A 20482-nucleotide genomic window follows, 5' to 3' on the forward strand; every position below is an offset into this window, starting at 1 on the left:
CATACACGATCACATACAGTCCCATACACATATCAAGTTACAAAGTCAGTTACGTCTCACTCATTCACACAGGCACCTGGACAGATTCAGGTAATAAACACAGTGCTACCCTCAGCAGCACACATGTGCTGGGGCATGTTGCTGACTTACCACGTTGGATCTTCTAGGCCCAAAATCATCCTTCTGCTAATGTTAGGAAGGAGAATCCACCCCAACATTCACACTGTAAACCTCGCTAGGTTCAAGTTCGGGAGATTTGCAATGCTCCCTTCAGCCAGAAACACTATCAAACCATAAGCTCTCAGGCCTGAAAGGCTCCTGGGAACATCCTATCCCAGCCTCTAGGTAGGAAGCCTCTTGCAATCTCCCCAACAGATCATTCAGCTCCTGCTTGCACATCTAGTGACAGGGCGCTCATTCCCTACAAAAGCTGTCCCTTCCTTTGTTGGGAAAACTATTGGATGGCTCTAGCCATTGGACTAAGCATCAGCCTAAGGTCCCTCAGTAGTCCTAACTCTGCTTTTGGGCCCAGAGTATATCTGCTCTCTCTGCCCCGCCAGGCTGGCCCTTTACCGATATGAGACTATCCTGAAGAGGATATACCTATCTAGGCCAGACGCTCTTAACTTTCTCTGTTATTCCACATGGGATACCATCTGAATAAACTGGCTCTCCTATCATTCTGAATGCCGAAGCAAGACATTCCAACACAGGGCATCTCCCAGAGCAAAGATAGCCCCAAACTCAAACACACGTAGTCTAAGCTCAGCTCAGATTTGCCTGAGATTGCTCTCCAGAGATAAGACCGACTAGAAACAGAACATTCATGAGTTTGCTTTACTGTATTCTCAACTTGGGCCTCTCCTCAACCTGGCAAGCCTGCACTGAAGAATGCACTTTGGTATTGTTTAAACAACACATCATCCCATTTGATCCCTTAGCAGAAGCATCCCTGACAGGGCACGCCTGTTCTGAGTCCTCTGTCTTTGTCAAAAAGCTCCTTGTGATGAGCTGGAGGGGAGGCAGCCAGCAATGGCAGTGCCAAGGGTCTGGGCCCCTTCTGCAATCTAATGCAGACAGCAGGTTGAATGAAACCAAAATCCAAACCATTTTCTATTTCTAGGCTGGAGGGGATAAGGCCCTAAGGACAGCTGTTTATACGAAGAACTAAGAGTAAATAGTACATCAGTCACACACAGACAAAAAAATCCATTAGTTGGCATTTAAGATAATCATTTTCCTTTACATAGTTACCCATTCTCATTAGGACTTGAAGGTTCTGCTGGAGGCTAAGGGTTGAACCCACTGAGGGAAAGCCCTGCTCCTACTGTTGGCACAGCTTGGAGAGGGGGCAGGGCCAACAAGGGAGAATCTGCTGCCGCCGTCTGGAGCCGGGCCCCAAAGCTGCTCCTGAGCTCTCATGGCTTGATCTTTGAGGAGTACATTCCCTGTTTCTACCCCTTATTAAATGAGAGGAAAGGAAGAAGAACAAGCCTGGCCTTACCCTGGCTTTGTCCAACTAGTTCTTAAGACACCAGAAAAGGTAGAAAGGGAGCCTGCCCCCGGTTTGAGGTTCCCTCCCACAATTACTGAGACAAGGCATTAAGGAAGCATTTTCTCACAAAGCAAAATGTGTAAATATTTTTCTTAGGAAAAAAAATACTGATAATACATAGAACAATGTGCACATTCAGTCTTGGCACTTTTCCTTCATCCAATTTAACCAATTTCTAAACTGGTGACTTCTGTATATATTCACTGTGGATAACGTGTAAAGATGCATTTCTGGATCATCTTTAGAGCAAAGTCTATTCAGCATCCTCTTTTCCTAGAATCCCACCCCCACCCCTCCAAAAAAAAAAAAAAAAAAGACCTGCTTTCTCATTGAGTCACAAGAATTTATAAACAGCTATACTCACTTCTAAAAGCCAAGTCAAAAGACCAATCTGGGTTGATAAGGAAAAGGCTGGCTGAGAAAAATTAAGTCCCTAAGGAGTTCTTGATTTTCAAAGAAAAGTGAAGGGTTGGTTGGGTTCTAATCCTTGGTAGTTAAAATAACAGCTATTCCAATCACTTCCCAAGATTTCACATTCACATTACTCTCACTGTGGGGGTTTTCCCCGCCTGGGTGTGTATTCAGGGGATCTGGGTACATTTTAATTCTAACTGAAAAAAGCAGGAAGAAAAAACTTAAAACAATCATTCGGGTGTCCCCCTCATTAGCAGATTGTGTGTGTGTAACTTAGAGGACTATTCATTCAGACCCTAGACAACTACAGTACAAATATGACACAGGGCACTGAACCTCAAGTTCCTCATTTCTTAAAAAAAAAGGGCATCAGGGGGTATAGTTTGACTTGGATAATTTCCATGCCCATTCCAGCTACATTAACATTTTATGATTATGATCCAGCCTTCATTTTTCTTCCCTTCCTCACCTGCTTGCCTTCCATCTCAATGGAAAGCCACGCAGGAAAAAGGAAAGGAATCCCAAGTTGCTGCCAGCTCTGGTGAGAGGTCTGGTTGGGGAAGAGGTTAGTAGGTTACTAAGTTGAGAGTGAGCCTCCTCTGATCATGTCAGTGATCCACAACCTTCCTCATTTCTTGGGGCTTTATGCTAAAAGCAGCTCCTAAAGAGATGCTATTGTCCTATAATCACCGGAGGAGAAAAATCATTCTCCACTGGTAAAATTACTTAAGAAATGGAGAGCAGTATTGCAATCAAATTCACAAATACTGATGGGGGTATGTAAAATGTTCAAGGGTGCTGGACAGTACCTTGAACGGGCCATCCAAGATCATCACTATGGTCTTTCGTGAAACCATTAACGAGCTCTCCAGCCACACATGCATTCAAATACATTCCAGTAGACACTGAGCTCATCAAGAGCAAGACTGTCCTTTCCATCTTTATATCCATGACTTTGCACAGGGTTGGCACAAGTTCGAAGCTCAGGAAATATCTGTCAAATGGAACAAAAAGGACAAACGGCACAGCCTTCGGTCATCAGCTTCACCAGTCAAGCACAATGGCAACTTTCCATCTTAGTTTGTCTGTTTGTAATATCATAGCAATTAATTAAGCAGCTTTAATCTCTTAAGGGCATTTTTCTTTAAGAGGAAATGAACAAAACACACAGAAAGCATTCATCACCAATGCTTCCTCCAGGCAAAAATTTAAAGATTAAATTTTAAAAAATAAATGAAGCCACTTAAAAAAGGTTTTCCTGGGAAGCTTCAGCCAAGAAGCCTTCTAAAAAGAGGCAATTACATGAAAGGGGCCAGGGGCTAGACACATAATCCCCAGATCTGACATTAACCCAACAGGCCCAGGTGACTTCCTTCAGCAGATACAATCAACGGATCACGAACATGTTCCCAAAGTATCTTTCCCACTTGATAAAAAAAGGGCTGAGAGCCCCCTTCTTAGGGCATTACATTTCTTGGATTACCCATCAGAATGACCTCTACCCTCCAACCTCTCATAACTTCCCCTTTAATAAGAAAAAACACAGAAAGCATATACACAAGGAACAGAGTTAGAAGAACATGGGAAATTTCTATGGTGAATCAGAGTCCAGTGACTTGTGAGAAATGTTTGTTTTCTGAGATAGTGTATCTTTCATTCTAGCTCACAAACCCTCCCCATCGTTTTCCTTCGTCTTTTTCTCCAAAGAATTCACGTCAACAACTCCATTTGTGACCAACTTCACAATCAAGCAACAGGAGAGGGAAATTTTCCAGAAAGAAGTGTTCAGGTTTTAGTTGTTAAGTATGGGAAGCATCTTAAAATACAGATAATACCTTAGTGGTTTTACCCTCCTCCAAAGCCAAGAAGATTAAAGATTAAGCCTCCTCCCTCCTTAACCTAAACTGCTTTGTCTATATTTGAAGGACTGCTGCTCAGCTGGAAGTTTGGAAACTACAACTGTCAGTACCATTCGAGGTTCCACAGTAGGTGGTCAGTAAGCTGGATCCAGCTGTTGGAATATTTGCCTAACAAGAAATTTTCACTCTGCACCTGATGCTAAAACTTGTTGCTACTGCTAAGCAATTTCTTAAAATGAAAGTATTATTTTGGGGAAATATTTAAAATATATATCTTTTCTATTAAAAATATTTACCTTTTTTCCAAAAACAAAAATCAGTTCCAACTGGAGTGTTTTTCAAATGATTGAAGATATAGAAAAAGGTGACAAGTGGAAAAATAAGTGTCTTTGCTACTACCAATGAGACTAGCCTTCCAATAACATTTACTAAGATCGAAAAGGAACTCCATGAAATGGCAGTAACTGATGTCTTCTCTGAGGGCATTTAGTAAGTCACCCTCCCTGTCTCTACAAACCAGTGCCAGCTCTTCTATCTTGGGCACCAATATGCCCTCCAGCAGCCTTTGGAGGGCGTATGTTGCTGGTAGGACCTAAAACTGAAGTGGTATGAATATAAAGTACTGATGTATATTTTCTAAACAAACATCTGCACGTGTGCACGCACAAACACACAGAACACAGAATACATACATTCAGGTAAGTGACACTCCCCACCAAAGTAGTCACTGAGGAGGTTCCACATATCTCAGTGATTGCCAAAATACTTCAGACATCTCTGGAACTCCTCTTTGGGAACTGTTTATGAGCTGCCCAAGAAAACTGCTCTGACTGCTTTACAGATGCACCTCATTTCTGACTCCAAGCCCTAGGTAACCTACCTTCTCTTCCAGAAGCTTCAAATAGCTTCTGACTAGTTTCAAACTAAAATTCTCTTTCCTATAACCCCAAAGATGAAAGATTTGCCGAGAAGAAGGGAGGCAAATCTGAGAAGAAGCAAAAGTAGGTGATATAGTAAATCCTTTGTGATCTTGATAAATGAGTCGTTCTGGATCTTAGCTTCTGCCTTAGTAAGAGGAGGAAGTTGGAATAGATGACCATTAACGTCCTTTGCAGTTCGAACATTAGATGTCTAGATGTCTCTAGACTTTGAGGACAGTTCCAGAGATGTTTTCACCAAAGGCAACATCATTGGAAAAACTATGCAGCATCCTGCTGAGGCCACCTGAGGGGAACAACATACATTGGGATATATAAGATCTGAAAGGTTTGTTAAAATGCCAGTCACATGACTTTATAGTAACAGCTCATACATGCACAGGGAATGCCAGGCCACCTGAGATTCCCTAAAATCGTATCTTAATCCCTACTTTCAATGAGCCCAGATGGGCAGAAGCACCAAGCACCACCAGAGATGCAAAAGACACATGGTGTCAGCTGCTAAGGAAAATAAACCCCACAGGTCCATGGGACTGAATTTACCAGCTGTATCCAGCTAGATTCCTTGTTTCCACAGTAGGGAGTTTCAGTACTGTTCTTGCCTGACTTCTGGGCAAATTTTCTGGATTTTAGATCAACACTGCAGATAACTCTTGGCCATATGGAGAGTAACAATGAAGTCCAATTGTAGTTTATCTAACAGAGTGGAACCCCAGGAAAACAGAAGGCTGTACACTGTAGGGATGGGGATAATTGCACAGTATATGTTTACACTTCCAGTCAATCTCAATTATCTGCATGTGGGTTTTGCACAATCAGCATTCAAAGCCCAGCTTGCTTTCTCTAGGCTTCCCTGGTACGTCCTTGGATCGCTGTCCATTATGGCAACCTCTTTAAGTGTGGAAAATCCATGGGATTTGTCGTTGGGAGACCCAGCAGTCAGTCTGGGCTATGCCCTTAGTAGTTGAGAGAAACTGAACATCTGCACTGCAGTTTCATCATCTAAAAATGGGACTAATACCACTTACATGTTAGGTCTCCTGAAAAAACCAAATTAAACAATGACTATGAATGTGGTCTGTCAACTATATAGCATTAATCAAATGTTATTTTTTAAACAAGGAATGTAAATTAACTTTTGTAGAAGCATAAAAACTGATTTAATTAGGAATATTTACTTGCGGCAAGGGTAAGAAGGGGGGACATAATCTTTATGGATCTGCCAAAGAACTACACTGTTCCACTTCTTTGAAAAAAGATGGAACTAATTTTATCTGCATGGCTGATTTAAAACAACACCTGCTGAAAGAAGTCAGGAGGTCTGTCAGTTTGAGAAGGTGTCCCCTTTTCCTCTACCATTTCTAACCCCGGCCATTGTGCTCCTGAATCTCACCCCAAGCAGGGGCTGCCAGATTTGGCCCAGACGCCCTAAGGGGTGGGTCACTTAGGGGGTGAGGAGCGCTTCTGGCCCGGGTCACAGGGGGGCAGAAATGCAGCTTCCTTGGCTATATATACTACAAAGGCCCGAGACCTCTCAGAATCATGCTAGACAGTGTTTTGCCATTAAAAGAAACCCAAAGTGAGAACATTCATTTCTTCAGGGTAAATGATCAAGCCCAAAGACCTCTGAAAAATAGGTAACGCTGCTCGTCAGGTGCTACTTGGCCCCAGCCATGCTACTGGACCGCAAGAGGTACTGATCCATGCTTCCTTTTCGCCGACTCACAGTCCGCCTCTCATTGTCAAACATGCGCTGCAGCTGCAGAGCGAGCTGCCGGTCCTCTTCCTCTTGCTGCAATTTCTGCTCCATCTCTCGCAGTACTGGGTCTGCTGGGGCCAGACCCACCTCACCACTGCTTTGTCGCAGTTTCTTAAGGGAGCCATTTTGTTCCAAGTGCTTGGTCTTACAGCGTCTTTTCCTGCCCCGACGCAAGGAAGGAAGTGGCTCCTCACCTAGGCTGTCTGCCAGAACACCATTAGGCAGATCAAAATGATTCACTGTCTTCAGCTGTTTCTTTGTTTTGAGGACCCCGCCCAAAACACTGTTTTTAGGTAGCACTGAACTAACTGCTGAGATTTTCATAGCTGTTGTTATACAGGTTTTATCTAACTTGGCATCTTGGGATGACCCTGACCCTTCAAACTGCTCTCTCTCCAAAGAAGTCCCACTGGCTCCCACTTTGAGTTCTGAAGAACAGCAGGTTTCTAATGGGATCTCAGTGCTCCTTTTACTGTCACTGCCCTGCTCTGCTTTTGTCTGGCTAACAGAGGGGAAATAATCAAGGTCAGTGGGGGTAGGTCCTGTATACTCAGAGAGTACTTGCCCACTGGACAGTCTTGTATTTAAAGCCAGAAGTGGCTTCTCCTTGCTAGAATGGGTAACTTCAGTGACGAGTAAGTCTTCCCCTGTTTCTGGAGCCAGGGAGGTGAGGGTGGCTTTCGAAAGGGTCTTTTTGATCTGCCGCTCCTGAAAGATCTGTTCCCACTTTTTGAGGATCCGTGGACTGGCCTCATAAGAAGTCTGCTTCTGCAGGCTTCTGTTTAGGTTGCGGGGTGTTGATTTGATGATGAGGGGACTCAGTACACGGCCATCAGGGAGTCTCTTGGGAGGAGTACATGGTGAGCAGACAATGGGCTTGAAATGGTTTAGTTCTTCGGAGATGCTGTCGTTGCTCTCAGGGCTGATGGAGCGCTCTGGCTTATGCAGGGAAGCCAAGGATGAGAGGGAGCTGAAGGGCAGACGCTTTTCAATGGTTAAGTCAGGGGCTGAGAGGCAGCGGTTGTTTTGGGTGGACAAGAGGACACCAATGACAGGGTTGGAGGCTGGGGTCATGGTTGTGACCTGAAAGAGATTTAAAAGATTACAGATACATACATATATATACATATTTTTTTTTCTTCGTAATTCCTTCTTGATGGTAGAGGGATAGAGAGGAAAAGGGTAAGAAAAGGGATAAAGGGTCATATGAGCCTAAGAAATGTGGAAAATCCCTAACCTAGAATGCACCCACCATTTGCAGAAATTCCTACATACTTGAAACAATTAATGAAATTGAAAATTCTGGGTAAAAAAAACTCATCCAGAACTTTTAAGAAGGTTCTTCTAGTGGCCCTCATTCCACTCGTCTGGCTACTAATTCAAACTCTCTTCCTTCACATCTATTTTATAAAATTCTCCAACATAATTAGTATGCCTAGGACCCATTCTGCCTCTTCTCATCTGGAACAGTTTCTCCTGTGGCCGTGCGCAGGATGGGACTGGAGAGCCCCGGAAGCCTGTGTCTGAGGTCTACCTTGGCTTTGCTGGTTGGGGCTGCTCTCAGTCTGCCCTTCACTCTGTCCTGACCAGTGTCACTGCAGCTCTGACTCCTTTCCATCTTGGAATTTAGGTTCCTAAAGAGAATAAATAAAAGACAAGTAGTTAAAAGTAGCCCATGATTGCTAAGGAAAAAGAATGACAGTCTCTTCTGTGCTTTCAAAGCCACACAGCTACAATAGAAAATGAATTCATTTATTAACAAAATACATTCTAAGAACAAATCCTGTCCAAAGAGAGAGGGAGTTCTCCAGAGAGGACATCTGGTTTAAGCCTTTGTTTCCAAACTCAGATCCTGCCTAAGTAACGCAAGACCAATGGCTATTTCACTCATGCTTAGAGAGATGTAGGGACACCTCACCTTCCTTAATAGGGTGGATACAGTATTAAATCACCTTTACAAACAATACATTTTTTTCCTTTGATTAGGCCCAAACCTCTCCTCAAGCAATCTAAATCAGCCATGAAACAAGTATTTAAGTACTTATAAAATGCATAGCAATGCACTAGATTCCTATGCAAGGAGTAAAAATTAAATATAGTCTCTCCCTTAATCCATTACATTTGAGCTTCCAGAGGCCTACATCCTTTGGAATTAAGGTTTCAAGAACACATGACTTCTCTTTTTTTGTCTTACGCATGCATTACATTATGACTTTACAATGCAAACCAAAAACCAAAGTACCTGTATTATAACATTAATCTTACTGTGTAAGAATTATGTACAGATGACTGTCACCTGCCCCAGAGACTGTAAGTAGGGATTCTTGACTATCTTATTACTCACCTTTGTTTTCTACTCTCCAACTCTTGCCTAATACATGTCTGGTGAGACTAATGCTTTTACAAAGGTTTGCAAGAGATATTTTACCTGTGATACAACTGTACTCTATAAGCATTTAACAAACGCTTACTATATGCCAGTCACTGATGAGCACTATCTGGGCGCTGGAAATACAGAAAAGAATGAGGTACAGTCTAGGTCTTCAAGGAATCAAGAGTCCAGTGAAGCAGACAAATAATTCAATACAATACAGTGAAATGGTACAACAAAAAAATGATGCCTAAGAATGGCATAAAAGAGAGAGTTATTAATTACCTGGGATGGAGTGAGAGCAGGGTTGTAAAAGCCTTCCTACGGCATATGTATTTTGAAGGATAAATAAGAATTTGCCAGAAGGCAAGATGGACACATAGCCATGTAGAGGATCCCAAACAGAAATTATTTCCTTGAGTGATTCTATTTAGCTCTGGAATGGAATAATCATATCTACTCTTTGGAGCAAAAGATTTAAAATTTTACTATGCCAGATTAGTTCAGAGAAAACTTATAAAGGAGGCAATAAGGTACATTCCCAGAGTTCCTCTCCTCTCCCTACATCTCTAGTGAAGGCCTAGCCTACCTATTCCAGCATTTCTGTGTTATTCCTCCCATTCAAACCCCTCTCATCCTATGTCTCATAGCCACATCACCTTGCTAGATGGCTCCAATTTGATGAACTAATCTATGCTATGGTATTAATAGGAGAAAATGATGGCCAACCTGTATCACATGTTTGCATTTTACCAAAAAAATTCAACACTGAACCAAAAAATAAAAATAATGTGAGAGTTGTACCATCTGGTGGGAGGTATATTTTGGAGCAAGAAGGAAACTTCAACATTACCCTATAAAGGCAGCTGCTTACAAGTCAGCTTGGTTTGTATTTTACCTAGAATAATACTGAAATTCATTTGCATTCCCAGAACTCACAAAAACTGTCAGTGGTGCAAGTTACCCAAAAGTAAACTGTACAGTATATTAAAATGCTGGGGTGAATAACATTTACTTTGGGTCAAGAGGAATGGATATAGAGCTGAAAGAGACAGCATTACTATGTCAAATATGTGACTTGTTTCGCATGATTCCATTGGAGAAACAAGTACAAACTTAAAGGAAAAGGTTTCCTGATCAACATAAGAAAGAACTTTATAACTTTCAATAGTAAGAGCAGCTCAATGATATCTGCCTTGGGAAGTACTAAGCTCCATGTCATTAGAGGTGTTCAAACTGAGGCTGGATCTACACTTTAACAAACATTCCAAAATTTAAAATTAGCTTAATATATATACTTTTCTTTTTTTTTCGCGGTACGTGGGCCTCTCACTGTTGTGGCTTCTCCCGTTGCAGAGCACAGGCTCTGGATGCGCAGGCTCAGCGGCCATGGCTCACGGGCCCAGCCGCTCCGCGGCATGTTGGATCTTCCCAGACCAGGGCACGAACCCGCGTCCCCTGCATCGGCAGGCGGACTCTCAACCACTGAGCCACCAGGGAAGCCCAATGTATATACTTTTTAAAAAACAGGCTATGCATCCATTTTGTCAGCACTAACAGTCAAATTTAAAGACACTGGCGACATGCCCAAGTTATCTGATGTACAAACGACAACTACTTGTTTCTGGGGAGAACTTCTTAACATGCCCTCTAAACTCTGTTTTGGTGAAAGAAAAGGCCCAGGGAAGAAACTCACACTTGCAGCACTCAAGCACACAACAAGGACACCTAAATAGTTTCTGACAATCTAAAATCTTTTGGGTAAACCTCAGTATGGCTGAAACCATCACTGTCTCTTCCATTCATTTGATTAGCAGACTATACTGAGCACCAACTCTGTGCAAAGCACTTGAGACAGGTTGATGAAAAGATAATTTTGACCTACAGAAGCATCCAGTCACTGAAGTTCACCACAACATACCACAAAGGGGCTTTAGAGAGCAGTAATTATACAACTAAACTCTTCAAGTGTTTTCTTTTAAAAGTTTCATAGTTTTATCTCTTACAATTAGGTATCTAAACCAGTTTGATTCAATTTTTGTACATGGTGTGAAGTTGGAGTCCAACTTCATTCTTTAGCATGTGGATATCAAGTAGTCTCAGCACCATATGTGAAGAGACTCTTCTTTCCTCCACTGAATGGTCTTGGCACCATTACTGACAATCAACTGACCATAGATGTATGGGTTTATTTCTGGACTCTCAATTCTATTCCACTGATTGATATATCTTTCCTTATTTCAGAACCATACTATTGATTTCTGTAGCTTTGCAGTAAGTTTTGAAATCAGGAAGTGTGAGTCCTCCACCTTTGTTCTTTTTCAGGATTGTTTTAGCTATTTGGGATCCTTTGCAATTCCATATGTGAATTTCAGGGTCAGCTTATTCATTTCTGTGAAAAAAGAGACTGCAATTTAAATACGTATTGTAATGAATGTGTAAAAAACAAATTGGGAAGTATTGCCATATTAACAATATTAAGTCTTCTAATCCATGAGCACAGAAAATCTTTTCATTTCTTAAAGTTTTTAATTTCTTTCAACAATGTTTTCTAGTTTTTAGTGTACGTGTCTTGCACCTCCTTGGTTAAATGTATTCATAACTATTCTGAGTTTTTGGTTTTTTTGTTTTTTGAATTTTATTTATTTTTTTATACAGCAGGTTCTTATTACTCATCAATTTTATACACATCAGTGTATATATGTCAATCCCAATTGCCCAATTCATCACACCATCACTCCCACCACCCCCCGTCGCTTTCCCCCCTTGGTGTCCATACGTTTGTTCTCTACATCTGTGTTTCTATTTCTGCCCTGCAAACTGGTTCATCTGTACCATTTTTCTAGGTTCTACATATATGTGCTAATATACAATATTTGTTTTTCTCTTTCTGGCTTACTTCACTCTGAATGACAGTCTCTATATCAATCCACGTCTCTACAAATGACCCAATTTCATTCTTTTTTATGGCTGAGTAATATTCCATTGTATATATGTACCACATCTTCTTTATCCATTCACCTGTCAATGGGCATTTAGGTTGCTTCCATGACCTGGCTATTGTAAATAGTGCTGCAATGAACATTAGGGTGCATGTGTCTTTTTGAATTATAGTTTTCTCTGTGTATAGGCCCAGTAGTGGGATTGCTGGATCATACGGTAATTCAATTTTTCGTTTTTTAAGGAAACTCCATACTGTTCTCCATAGTGGCTGTATCAATTTACACCCACCAACAATGCAAGAGGGTTTCCTTTTCTCCACACCCTCTCCAGCATTTGTTGTTTGTAGATTTTCTGATGATGCCCATTCTAACTGGTGTGAGGTGATGCCTCATTGTAGTTTTGATTTGCATTTCTCTAATAATTAGTGATGTTGAGCAGCTTTTTATGTGCTTCTTGGCCAACTGTATGTCTTCTTTGGAGAAATGTCTACTTAGGTCTTCTGCCCATTTTTGGATTGGGTTGCTTGTTTTTCTAATATTGACGTGCATGAGCTGTTTATATATTTTGGAGATTAATCCTTTGTCCATTGATTCATTTGCAAATATTTTCTCCCATTCTGAGGGTTGTCTTTTCGTCTTGTTTATGGTTTCCTTTGCTGTGCAAAAGCTTTGAAGTTTCATTAGGTCCCATTTGTTTATTTCTGTTTTTATTTCCATTTCTCTAGGAGATGGATCAAAAAAGACCTTGTTGGGATTTATGTCAAAGAGTGTTCTTCCTATGTTTTCCTCTAAGAATTTTATAGGGTCCAGTCTTACATTTAGGTCTCTAATCCATTCTGAGTTTATTTTTGTGTATGGTGTTAGTGAGTGTTCTAATTTCATTCTTTTACATGTAGCTGTCCAGTTTTCCCAGAACCACTTATTGAAGAGACTGTCTTTTCTCCATTGTATATCCTTGCCTCCTTTGTCATATTAGTTGAGCACAGGTGTGTGGGTTTATCTCTGGGCTTTCTATCCTGTTCCATTGATCTATGTTTCTGTTTTTGTGCCAGTACCATACTGTCTTGATTACTATAGTTTTGTAGTATAGTCTGAAGTCAGGGAGTCTGATCCCTCCAGCTCCGTTTTTTTCCCTCATGACTGCTTTGGCTATTTGGGGTCTTTTGTGTTTCCATACAAATTTTAAGATTTTTTTGCTCTAGTTCCGTAAAAAATGCCATTGGTAATTTGATAGGGATTGCATTGAATCTGTAGATTGCTTTGGACAGTATAGTCATTTTCACAATATTGATTCTTCCAATCTAAGAACATGGTATATCTCTCCATCAGCTGGTATCATCTTTAATTTCTTTCATCAGTGTCTTATACTTTTCTGCATACAGGTCTTTTGTCTCCCTAGGTAGGTCTATTCCTAGGTATTTTATTCTCTTTGTTGCAATGGTAAATGGGAGTGTTTCCTGAATTTCTCGTTCAGATTTTTCATCATTAGTGTATAGGAATGCAAGAGATTTCTGTGCATTAATTTTGTATCCTGAAACTTTACCAAATTCACTGATTAGCTCTAGTAGTTTCCTGGTGGCTTCTTTAGGATTCTCTATGTATAGTATCGTGTCATCTGCAAACAGTGACAGTTTTACTTCTTCTTTTCCAATTTGTATTCCTTTTATTTCTTTTTCTTCTCTGATTGCTGTGGTTAGGACTTCCAAAACTACGTTGAATAATAGTGGTGAGAGTGGACATCCTTGTCTTGTTCCTGATCTTAGACGAAATGCTTTCAGTTTTTCACCATTGAGAATGATGTTTGCTGTGGGTTTGTCGTATATGGCCTTTATTATGTTGAGGTAGGTTCCCTCTATGCCCATTTTCTGGAGTTTTTATCATAAATGGGTGTTGAATTTTGTCAAGAGCTTTTTCTGCATCTATTGAGATGATCATATGGTTTTTGTTCTTCAATTTGTTAATATGGTTTATCACACAGATTGATTTACATATATTGAAGAATCCTTGCATCCCTGGGATAAATCCCACTTGATCATGGTGTATGATCCTTTTAATGTGTTGTTGGATTCTGTTTGCTAGCATTTTGTTGAGGATTTTTGCATCTATATTCATCAGTGATATTGGTCTGTAATTTTCTTTTTTTTTGTAGTATCTTTGTCTGGTTTTGGTATCAGGGTGATGGTGGCCTTATAGAATGAGTTGGAAGTGTTCCTTCCTCCACAGTTTTTTGGAAGAGTTTGAGAAGGATGGGTGTTAGCTATTCTCTAAATGTTTGATAGAATTCACCTTTGAAGCCATCTGGTCCTGGACTTTTGTTTGTTGGAAGATTTTTAATCACAGTTTCAATTTCATTACTTGTGATTGGTCTGTTCATATTTCCTATTTCTTCCTCGTTCAGTCTTAGAAGGTTATACCTTTCTAAGAATTTGTCCATTTCTTCCAGGTTGTCCATTTTATTGGCATAGAGTTGCTTGTAGCAGTCTCTTAGGATGCTTTGTATTTCTGTGGTGTCTGTTGTAACTTCTCCCTTTTCATTTCTAATTTTATTAATTTGAGTCCTCTCCCTCTTTTTCTTGATGAGTCTGGCTAATGTTTTATTCATTTTGTTTATCTTCTCAAAGAACTAGCTTTTAGTTGTATTGATCTTTGCTATTGTTTTCTTTGTTTCTATTTCATTTATTTCTGCTCTGATCTTTATAATTTCTTTCCTTCTGCTAACTTTGGGTTTTGTTTGTTCTTCTTTCTCTACGTCCTTTAGGTGTAAGGTTAGAGTGTTTATTTGAGATTTTTCTTGTTTCTTGAGGTAGGGTTGTATAGCTATAAACTTCCCTCTTAGAACTGCTTTTGCTGCATCCCATAGGTTTTGGATTGTCGTGTTTTCATTGTCATTTGTCTCTAGGAATGTTTTGATTTCCTCTTTGATTTCTTCAGTGATCTCCTGGTTATTTAGTAACATATTGTTTAGCCTCCATGTGTTTGTGTTTTTTACCTTTTTTTCCCCTGTAATTCATTTCTAATCCCATACCATTGTGGTCAGAAAAGATACTTGATATGATTTCAATTTTCTTAAATTTACTGTGGCTTGATCTGTGACCCAAGACGTGATCTATCCTGGAGAATGTTCTGTGCGCACTTGAGAAGAAAGTGTAATCTGCTGTTTTGGGATCGAATGTCCTATGAACATCAATTAAATCTATCTGGTCTATTTTGTCATTTAAAGTTTCTGTTTCCTTATTTATCTTCATTTTGGATGATATGTCCAATGGTGTAAGTGAGGTGTTAAAGTCCCCCACTATTATTGTGTTACTGTCAATTTCCTCTTTTAGAGCTGTTAGCAGTTGCCGTATGTATTGACGTGCTCCTATGTTGGGTGCATATATATTTATAATTGTTATATCTTCTTCTTGGATTGATCCCTTGATCATTATGTAGTGTCCTTCCTTGTCTCTTGTAACATTCTTTATTTTAAAGTCTATTTTATCTGATATGAGTATTGCTACTCCATCTTTCTTTTGATTTCCATTTGCATGGAATATCTTTTTCCATCCCCTCACTTTCAGTCTGTATGTGTCCCTACGTCTGAAGTGGGTCTCTTGTAGACAGCAAATATATGGGTCTTGTTTTTGTAACCATTCAGCAATCTCTGTCTTTTGGTTGGAACATTTAATCCATTCACGTTTAAGGTAATTTTTGATATGTATGTTCCTATGACCATTTTCTTAATTGTTTTGGGTTTGTTTTTATAGGTTCTTTTCTTCTCTTGTGTTTCCCACTTAGAGAAGTTTCTTTAGCATTTGTTGTAGAGCTGGTTTGGAGTTGCTCAATTCTCTTAGCTTTTGCTTGTCTGTAAAGCTTTTGATTTCTCCATCAAATCTGAATGAGATCCTTGCTGGGTAGAGTAATCTTGGTTGTAGGTTCTTCCCTTTCATCACTTTAAGTATATCACGCCACTCCCTTCTGGCTTGTAGAGTTTCTGCTGAGAAATCAGCTGTTAACCTTATGGGAGTTCCCTTGTATGTTATTTGTCATTTTTCCTTTGCTGCTTTGAATAATTTGTCTTTAATTTTTGCCAATTTGATTGCTATGTGTCTTGGCATGTTTCTCCTTGGGTTTATCCTGTTTGGGACTCTCTGCACTTCCTGGACTTGGGTGGCTATTTCCTTTCCCATGTTAGGGAAGTTTTCGACTATAACCTCTTCAAATATTTTCTCAGGTTCTTTCTCTCTCTCTTCTCTTTCTGGGACCCCTATAATGCGAATGTTGTTGCGTTTAATGTTGTCCTAGAGGTCTCTTAGGCTGTCTTCATTTCTTTTCATTCTTTTTTCTTTATTCTGTTCCGCAGAATAAATTTTTTCTTTATTCTGTTCCGCAGCAGTGAATTCCACTATTCTGTCTGCCAGGTCACTTATCCTTTCTTCTGCCTCAGTTATTCTGCTATTGATTCCTTCTAGTGTAGTTTTCTAGTGTAGTTATTGTATTGTTCATCTGTTTGTTCTTTAATTCTTCTAGGTCTTTTTTAAACATTTCTTGCATCTTCTAGATCTTTGCCTCCATTCTTTTTCCGACGTCCTGGATCATCTTCACTATCATTATTCTGAATTGTTTTTCTGGAAGGTTGCCTATCTCCATTTCATTTAGTTTTTTTTCTGGGGTTTTATCTTGTTCCTTCAGCTGGTACATAGCCCTCTGCATTTTCATCTTGTCTATCTTTCTGTGAATGTGGTGTTTGTTCCACAGGCTGCAGGACTGTAGTTCTTCTTGCTTCTGCTGTCTGCCCTCTGGTGGATGAGGCTATCTAAGAGGCTTGTGCAAGTCCACTCTATGACTTTTGATTGGAGGAGAATTTAATCCATTTACATTTAGAGTGATTATTGATAAGTAAGGATTTACTAATGCCATCTTAGTCATTGTTTCCTAGCTGTTTTGTAGTTCTCTTGTGCCTTAATCCCTCTCTTGTGGCCTTCCTTTGTGAATTGGTGATTTTCTATAGAGGTATGCTTTGATTCCCTTTTTATTTTATGTGAATCCACTGTAGGTTTTTGCTTTTTGGCTATCATGAGGCTTACATAAAACATCTTATAGATATAAGAGTCTATTTTATGCTTGATAACAACTTAACTTCGATTGCATACAAAACTTTACCCTTTTACTCTCCTCCATTTTGTTTCTAATGTCACAAAACACTTGATGTCTTTTTATATTGTGTCGTCATTAACAAATTAGTTTAGCTATCATTTTTAATACTCTTGTCCTTTTAACATTTATACTAGAGTTAAGTGGTTAACATATCACCTTGTTAACATTATTAAAGTATTCTTAATTTGACTATATACTTACCTTTACCAGAGTGTTTTATATTTTCATATCTTTTCATGTTACTAATTAGTATAATTTTGTTTCAGCCTGAAGAACTCCTTTCAGCATTTCTTGTAAGGCAGGTCTAGTGGTGATGAACTCCCTCAGCTTTTGTGTGTCTGGGAAAGTCTTTACCTCTCCTTCATATATGAAGTACAACTTTACTAGATAGAGTATTTCGGCTGGCAGGTTTTTTTTTTTTTCCTTTCAGTGCTCTGAATATATCATCCTACTCCTCTGGACTGTATCGTTTCTGTTGAGAATTCTACTGAGAGCCTTATGTGAGTTCCCCTGTAAGTTATAATCCTTTTCTCTTGCTGCTTTTAAGATGCTCACTTTGTCTTTTATATTTGACAGTTTTATCATAATGTGTCTGTTGAGCCATACCTTGTATGCCTGTAAGCCCTGTACTTGCCCAGCCTCAAGATGGAAGAAAGAGCCCAGAGTAAGCAACAGAGACATCAATAGTTTAATGGGATTAAACAGGGATCTCACATGTCTGAAGCAAGGTCCTGGAGTGACACTCCACTGTGTGCAGCAGACAGTGGGCAAGACATGGCAATGGTCTTCACTACCAGGGGGAGAGGAAGGTTACCAGTTATAGGGGGAATTGATGTCAGGTTGGCTCATCAGTTACCAGGGCACGAGCAGAGGAGCACGCCCCTTACTGCCCCTTTGATAAGCTATCATGGTGGAGATATTCTGATATAAAGATTAGAACAATCACTAGATGGGGAGGGGGGAGGGGGTACAAGTATATAGGCATTTACTGATTAGGCTCTATGATTAAGAGGGAAGGTCAGTTATGTGAGTAGGGTGTAGGTGAAGCAGGGACTAGTTGAGCAGGGGATGTACAGAGAGCAAGAGAACAGCCATCTTGGGCGGCCTGATAATACAGTGTCTTGGAGAGAATGGCTTTAAGTTGAGTTTGTTTGGTGACCTATGAGCTTCACAAACTTAGATATCCAAATCTCTCCCCAGATTTGGGACGTTCTCAGCTCTTATTAATTAATTTATTTATTTTTACATCTTTATTGGAGTATAATTGCTTTACAGTGTTGTGTTAGTTTCTACTGTACAACAAAGAGAATCAGCTATACATATACATATATCCCCATATCTTGTAGCTCACTGAGCTTCCTTAAAACAGCTAATTTGAAGTCTTTGTTGGATAAATCACAGACCTCCATGTTTTTTGGGATCCAATACTGGAAGACTGTTGTGATCTTTTGATGCTGTCATGTTTCCTTGATTTTTCATGTTCCTTGACATTTTGCATTGCTGTCCTCACATTGAAGTAGCAGTCACCTCCTCCGAACTTTACTAACTGCCTTCAGGAGAGAAAAACCTTCCAACAGCTCTGGTAGGGATGCTGGTATTTTCTCAGATCTTCTATGGATACACCAGCTCCTTGCTTTCTCCCTCTGTGGCAAAATTCTCAAGCTTGTATGCCTTCTCTTGATCCTCCAACATACCCGGCCGAAAGCTGACAGCCTCCATTTTGTTTTCCCAAGGGTGGCAGTAAAGCTCATTTGTGGTCTCTCCCTTGCCCACAGATTCTAGCTGGCTTTCTACACATGCTTACTGGCCATATGCCAAAACTCGCTCACTGCCACTGGGAGCATGCACAGGGAACTGGCCACAGAGTGGAAGCATGTGTGAATGAGGCATGTGGAGCGATGGGAGTGCCCATGGGCCAGTTGGGAGGATCCATAGGTGAGGCTTCCCCAGTGACTTGTGGGTGGAGTCTGTAATGTAGTTAGTAAGATCCTCATCCCTTTAATGCCCTCTGAGAGCCCTATCTGCTGCTTTCCCAGACTCTTCCTTCCCCTAGGTCTGTAGATCATAATTCAATACTCTGGTTGAGGCAGGAGAGAAATGGGCTTCCTATAAAGTTGGAGAAGCCAGGTGTTCACTCACACTCTCTTACTTTCTCCCACAGGGGCAATCACCAGCCAGGAAAATCTCTCTTGAACCTGAGTTCTGCTTCCCTGGGGTAGGGGTGATGCAGGTTAAGTCAAAGTGTTTCTCTTACCCTCTCTAATGTATCAAAGCTTGTACTTTTTTTCCTCCAATGGTGTGCTGGAATATAGATTCATAAAGGATATTGGTCTGTAGTTTTCTTTTCCTGTGATGTCTGCATATGGCTTTGGTATCAGGGTAATACTGGCTTCAAAGAATGAATGAATCGGGAAGTATTCACTCCTCTTCTAATTTTTGAAAGAGTTTGAGAAACATTCATGTTGATTCTTTTTTAAATGTTTGGTAGTTACACCAGTGAAGCCATCTGGTCCTGGGCTTTTCTTTGCCAGATGTTTTTTGATTACTGGTTCAACCTTTTCACTTGTTATAGGTCTATTCAGATTTTCAATTTCTTCTTGAATCAGTTAGGTATTTTGTCTCTAGCCAGGTATACAGTATTATTCAAGTCTTCTATATCCTTTGTTTATCTTTCATCTGTATAGTCTACCCATCATTGAAAGTGGGTGTTAAAGTCTCCAACTATTAATATTAAAATGTCTATTATTCCCCTTAATTTTGTCAGTTTTTGCTTCACATATCTTATGGACCCATAATTAGGTGTACATGTGTTTATAGCTGTTATATCTTCTTTGCGGACTGACCCTTTGCGGACTGACCCTCTTTGTCTCTTGTAATAATAAAGTCTACGTTGTCTCATATTGTATAGCTATTCTAGTTCTCTTTTGGTCACTGTTTACATTTTTCACTTTCAACCTACTTCTGTCTCTGGATCTAAAGTGAGTCTCATCATATATTTGGACTATACTGTTTTTAAATCCATTCTGCCAATCTCTGCCTTTTAATTGGAGAGTTTAATTCATTTACATTTAATGTAATTACTGATAAGGGAGGACTTCTGCAATTTTTCTATTTATTTTCTATATGTCTTGTACCTTTTTGTTCCACAATGTCTACATTAACGCCTTCTTTTGTGTTAGATATCTCCTACTGTACCATTTTGATTTCCTTCTTATTTCTTTAACTATGTATGTTTTAGTTATTTTCTTAGTGGTTGCCCTGGGGAATTACAATTAACATCGTAATTGAAAACAATATATTTCAAATTAATACCAACTCAATTTCAATAGCATACATAAACTTCGTTCCTATATAACTATATTCCCCCAATGTTGTTATTGTCACATGAAGAGTCACAAAAATCATGAATGTGAAAATATCGTGTAAACCATCAATATAATATATAGATATTATTATTGTAGTATTTGGTCAGGTTAAGAGACTTCAATGCTGGCTGAGAATCATCAGC

At 39.9% G+C, this 20482-nt stretch overlaps 1 protein-coding gene across 3 annotated transcripts in view; it reads right to left on the reverse strand.

The window, feature by feature from the left end:
• RNF169 (ring finger protein 169) overlaps positions 1-20482 on the reverse strand; it is a 120772-nt gene that overhangs the window by 31564 nt on the left and 68726 nt on the right. For 2 of the 3 annotated variants that reach the window (XR_014326396.1, XR_014326397.1), the window contains exons 5-6: positions 8060-8159; positions 2779-7608 (exon numbers count right to left, since the gene is read on the reverse strand). Coding sequence is in view for 1 of the 3 variants with exons in the window: in XM_082845123.1 (XP_082701249.1) it covers positions 6424-7608; positions 8060-8159 (1285 nt within the window). In the remaining 2 variants the exon portion in view is untranslated. Of the gene's footprint in view, positions 1-2506; positions 7609-8059; positions 8160-20482 lie in introns of those variants that run through there. The other variant, XM_082845123.1, reaches the window with a different exon arrangement.

This window comes from Leucopleurus acutus (assembly GCF_964270905.1).
Source record: "Leucopleurus acutus genome assembly, chromosome: 8".
NCBI classification, from domain to species: Eukaryota; Metazoa; Chordata; class Mammalia; order Artiodactyla; family Delphinidae; genus Leucopleurus; species Leucopleurus acutus.